The following is a 5,000-nucleotide window of genomic DNA, read 5'->3' on the forward strand; positions in this document are numbered from 1 at the left end:
GGGCTTCATTATCTCCTACCAGTGGGCTTCATTATCTCCTACCAGTGGGCTTCATTATCTCCTACCAGTGGGCTTCATTGTCTCTCTGCTTGTCCAGTCTGTGGGTGGTCTTGGGGAACTTCATGACACTCAGGGTGAAATCCAGACATCTGCCATTGGATGAAAGTAGAGAGACTCCAAGCTAGAAAATGGTATATCAGACACTACGCTTGAGGAACAATGGGAAAGTAATTCTGCTTTGAAAGTTGATAAACTTGTAACCTCGCTTTTGAGAAAATGGCCTGTGAATATTTTGGGTACACCTACTGGAGAGCTCTTCTTTGTCTACCCCCATTCAATATTATTTATACCGTCTTAAGTCTTAAAGAGATGGGTGGGGATTCACATGTGAGGCCATTTGCTAAACAGAGTGAGTAGTGTAGTAAACAAACAAAGATTTCAAGACTAAAAGTGGTGAATGTAGTAGCCTCCAATAAGGAAAAACTCAAGGTAAAAATACACTTTATCTAGTCATTATATCCTAATCTGACTTTGGTGCATGTCATGTTCTTCACATTACCGTCTCTGGTCAACACATACTGAGCATCTCATGTTCTAGACAGAAGGTTGCTACATGGCAGACCAATCAGAACTCATTTCTCTGCATGTCCAGCCCCATCAATTATCTCAGCCAATCATGGCTAGCGGGAAGGTTCCTGTCTTTTTCCGTAGCGACACTCATAAATTTAACAATTTTTATTTATGTTTACAGATGGAATAGAAGTGTGTTATTAAGGCACATGAAAGTTCACATGTACCAGAAGGCATTTCAAAGTACAATTTTTTTTGTTTGTTTGTTTGATAAACAAATATGTTCAAATGCCTCTCCAGTGAGGTAGTGAAGTGCGACACACACCTAGCTTCATGAAACTAGTAAATGATGGTAGATTAGCCTTTCTCCTGTCTCTTTCTGTCGGTGTACTCTCCTCTCATCACCTCCCGTCGCTGCTTATTCAGCATACATTTGGGCATTGCTCTGTTCTGTTGTACAGCGATAAGGAGAGACCCCCCCCCCCTCTTGCCCATCACTATACTCAACACTGGTTGACTTTCAGCATCTATAACTGTTGATCATCTGTCCTTCTTCAGTAGAGCCAACCAGGGTCTTTTGTCTGTCCTGAGAAGGTAATTTAGTCGCAGACCTCTTCTGGCCTGGTTAGCGGCGAAGGCTTCCTGGGACCTTTTCACTGTGTAGGGTAGGGATCTCAATAAATTGGTCTGTCACTGAATGTAAATGTTTGTCTCTGGCAGGTTTGAGAAGACCGTTCTCCAGTCTGGAAGAGTTGTCAATGAGTAAGTGCTTAGTCCCTCGTGCTTAACGAAAATGCTTTTTTTTAAGACTCATTTGACCCTATATTGCAATCTGGGGAAGTGGTTTTCTATGTTCATGATCCAAGCTCCATATTGATTTAGTGACTGGTCCATCCATGTTTTACCGACAGTGTTGTTCCTCTTCCCCACTTACAGAAACATGCCGATCCGAAGAATCAACTCCCTGCCACTGGAGCTGCTGGACTTCAGCCCGGCTCTGAAGGATCCGGTCCCAGGGAGTCAGATTCGGCACCGCTACGGGGCCTTTGGACGACTCGGTTCAGCCCGGGATACTGCCACTTCCTCTGGGCACAGCGTTCACGGTGGACAGGGAAACGAGGAGAACCAGGAAAGCTTTGAGTTTAAGAAGCCCACCAAGCCCATGTCACCCTGCCGTATGAGGTCCTTCCATAGTGAAGGAGGAGAGGAGAACAAGGACTTTGCCCCCTGGCCTAAGGACTTTGGCCCAGCGCTCATGGTGGGTAGCACGGAGAGACACACACACACACACACACACACACACACATCGTCAATATATGACAGTGGACCAGCGGTTGTATTGACGTTCAGACGACGTCAAAGTTAACCCTTCTGTTGCTCCTGCCTTTCTTCCTGTAGCTATCTCCGTGCCAACGCTTCAGCTCATCGGATAACAGAAGACCCGTCTTCCCGAATCGCTGCTCCCTCGACGACGACGACGACGACGGTTTCCTTGACGTTCTGGATGACCGTGAGGAAGAGTGTGACATGCCCACGGGGATGTCCAGCCTGCTGACCGCTCCGCTTGTGAGGGACCGCGGCACGGCAGGAGACGACTCGGTATGGACGTTTGAGCCACCATGATGTCTGGTTTTAGTTTTTGCCCGTCTTTTCTTTTGAAGACATCAGAACCAGTCATTTTTACTTTTGAGTAATTTTACCCCAAAATCCAGAAATTCCAAAGTGATTCCAATATGTTGTGATCAGTTCAGTGGAGTTTGTCGCCTCTCTCTCCCTGTAGCGCTGTACTGAAACTGTTCTTTTTGCCTGTGAATTCGTGATTCAGAAATCCCCAAAGTGTGAACATTCGTTGTTTTTATTGAAATCGTACAGACTAAAGTACTATCGGGTTTTTGAGTGAGGAAATGTGGTACTTTTACCACCTAAACCATTAGCCACAGAAAGGGGAGATGGGTAAGGACTGCTCATGTGCACCATCGTGGGGGGGGAAACGCTGCCATGTAGAACAGTCACCATATGACCGTTTCTGGCGTTCGGTGACCGGATCTGGAGCGCCGGGATCTGGAGCGCCGGGATCTGTCGTTCCCTATGTATTTATGACAGGGGAGACAACAGAACCAGGGGATGTGTTGGTCCAGCTGCAGCACCAGTCTGTGTTGAACCAGGGGATGTGTTGGTCCAGCTGCAGCACCAGGGACCGGACCCAGTAACACGGGACGGGACCCAGTAACACGGGACCCAGTAACACGGGACGGGACCCAGTAACACGGGACGGGACCCAGTAACACGGGACCCAGTAACACGGGACCCAGTAACACGGGACCCAGTAACACGGGACCCGTTTTTACAGCCGCGTCAGGACACTAATACAGGAGGGGAGAGGGCAAACTCCACTAAACTAGTTTCAATGTATGGAATCACTTGATGGATTCTGGGTAAACTTCTCCTTTAGCTGTGTCTCTTATCCAGAGCAACGACGTCAGTGTTCAGTAGAACAACTACCCTGCCGCCACTATCAGCACAGTCCTAGGATGAAAACACCAAGTGTCCACAGTAGCATCAAACTAACTTCGTCTTTGTCCTCTTCCTCAGCCGGTGGTTCGTTGTCGGCCTCGGGGTCTGTTCCGCTCGCCCTCCATGCCCAGCCAGGTGGGCCGCACACCTCTGAAACGCTCCCAGGGCGAGAACACGCCGGTCAGAGTGAAGAGACGACGCAGCCTGGCGGAAACTCATGGCACCACCGCGGACCAGGACCACTGCTCTCCCAGCAGGACGGTACGTACCTGGTCATACTACTTCCTGCTTAATGTCTTCGCCGCGGACCAGGACCACTGCTCTCCCAGCAGGACGGTACGTACCTGGTCATACTACTTCCTGCTTAATGTCTTCGCCGCGGACCAGGACCACTGCTCTCCCAGGAAGACGGTAGGTACCTGGTCATACTACTTCCTGCTTAATGTCTTCGCCGCGGACCAGGACCACTGCTCTCCCAGCAGGACGGTAGGTACCTGGTCGTACTACTTCCTGCTTAATGTCTTCGCCGCGGACCAGGACCACTGCTCTCCCAGGAAGACGGTAGGTACCTGGTCGTACTACTTCCTGCTTAATGTCTTCGCCGCGGACCAGGACCACTGCTCTCCCAGCAGGACGGTAGGTACCTGGTCATACTACTTCCTGCTTAATGTCTTCGCCGCGGACCAGGACCACTGCTCTCCCAGGAAGACGGTAGGTACCTGGTCGTACTACTTCCTGCTCAATGTCTTCGCCGCGGACCAGGACCACTGCTCTCCCAGCAGGACGGTAGGTACCTGGTCGTACTACTTCCTGCTTAATGTCTTCGCCGCGGACCAGGACCACTGCTCTCCCAGGAAGACGGTAGGTACCTGGTCGTACTACTTCCTGCTTAATGTCTTCGCCGCGGACCAGGACCACTGCTCTCCCAGCAGGACGGTAGGTACCTGGTCGTACTACTTCCTGCTTAATGTCTTCGCCGCGGACCAGGACCACTGCTCTCCCAGCAGGACGGTAGGTACCTGGTCGTACTACTTCCTGCTCAATGTCTTCGCCGCGGACCAGGACCACTGCTCTCCCAGCAGGACGGTAGGTACCTGGTCGTACTACTTCCTGCTCAATGTCTTCGCCGCGGACCAGGACCACTGCTCTCCCAGGAAGACGGTAGGTACCTGGTCGTACTACTTCCTGCTTAATGTCTTCGCCGCGGACCAGGACCACTGCTCTCCCAGCAGGACGGTAGGTACCTGGTCGTACTACTTCCTGCTTAATGTCTTCGCCGCGGACCAGGACCACTGCTCTCCCAGCAGGACGGTAGGTACCTGGTCGTACTACTTCCTGCTCAATGTCTTCGCCGCGGACCAGGACCACTGCTCTCCCAGGAAGACGGTACGTACCTGGTCGTACTACTTCCTGCTTAATGTCTTCGCCGCGGACCAGGACCACTGCTCTCCCAGCAGGACGGTACGTACCTGGTCGTACTACTTCCTGCTTAATGTCTCCGCCCCTACACGGTCTGTGAGTTTTTGTTGTTGTTGAGGGAGAACCACACAATCACTAATCTTGATCACAAAATGATTTGTTATTTGGAATGTAAAGCGATTTTACAGATCAGTGTTTTTGCCAAGTCTGACTGCGACGTTTTGGATTTGTTAACTTCAGTGCCTTCAGAAAGTATTCACAACCCCTTTTGACTTTTTCCACATTTTTGTTACAAATTACAAATTTAAGTTGATTTATTTTCCGATCACTGGCCTACACACAGTACCCCATAATGTCAGTGGTATTATGATTTTCAAAATTGTTACAAATTAATTTTTTTAAAAAAATTAAAAGCTGAAGTATTCAACCCTTTTTTGTTATGGGAAGTCTACAATCAGCAGTTAACATTTGCTTAACAAGTCACATAATAAGTTGCA

The 5,000-nt window shown here is 49.6% G+C and overlaps 1 protein-coding gene across 1 annotated transcript in view; it reads left to right on the plus strand.

The window, feature by feature from the left end:
* LOC106593289 (M-phase inducer phosphatase 1) overlaps positions 1-5,000 on the plus strand; it is a 24,698-nt gene that overhangs the window by 4,520 nt on the left and 15,178 nt on the right. The window contains exons 4-7 of the mRNA XM_045704456.1: positions 1,291-1,332; positions 1,507-1,828; positions 1,969-2,169; positions 3,163-3,345. Coding sequence (XP_045560412.1) covers positions 1,291-1,332; positions 1,507-1,828; positions 1,969-2,169; positions 3,163-3,345 — 748 coding nt within the window. The remainder of the gene's footprint in view (positions 1-1,290; positions 1,333-1,506; positions 1,829-1,968; positions 2,170-3,162; positions 3,346-5,000) is intronic.

This window comes from Salmo salar, chromosome ssa01, assembly GCF_905237065.1.
Source record: "Salmo salar chromosome ssa01, Ssal_v3.1, whole genome shotgun sequence".
Classification (NCBI taxonomy): Eukaryota; Metazoa; Chordata; class Actinopteri; order Salmoniformes; family Salmonidae; genus Salmo; species Salmo salar.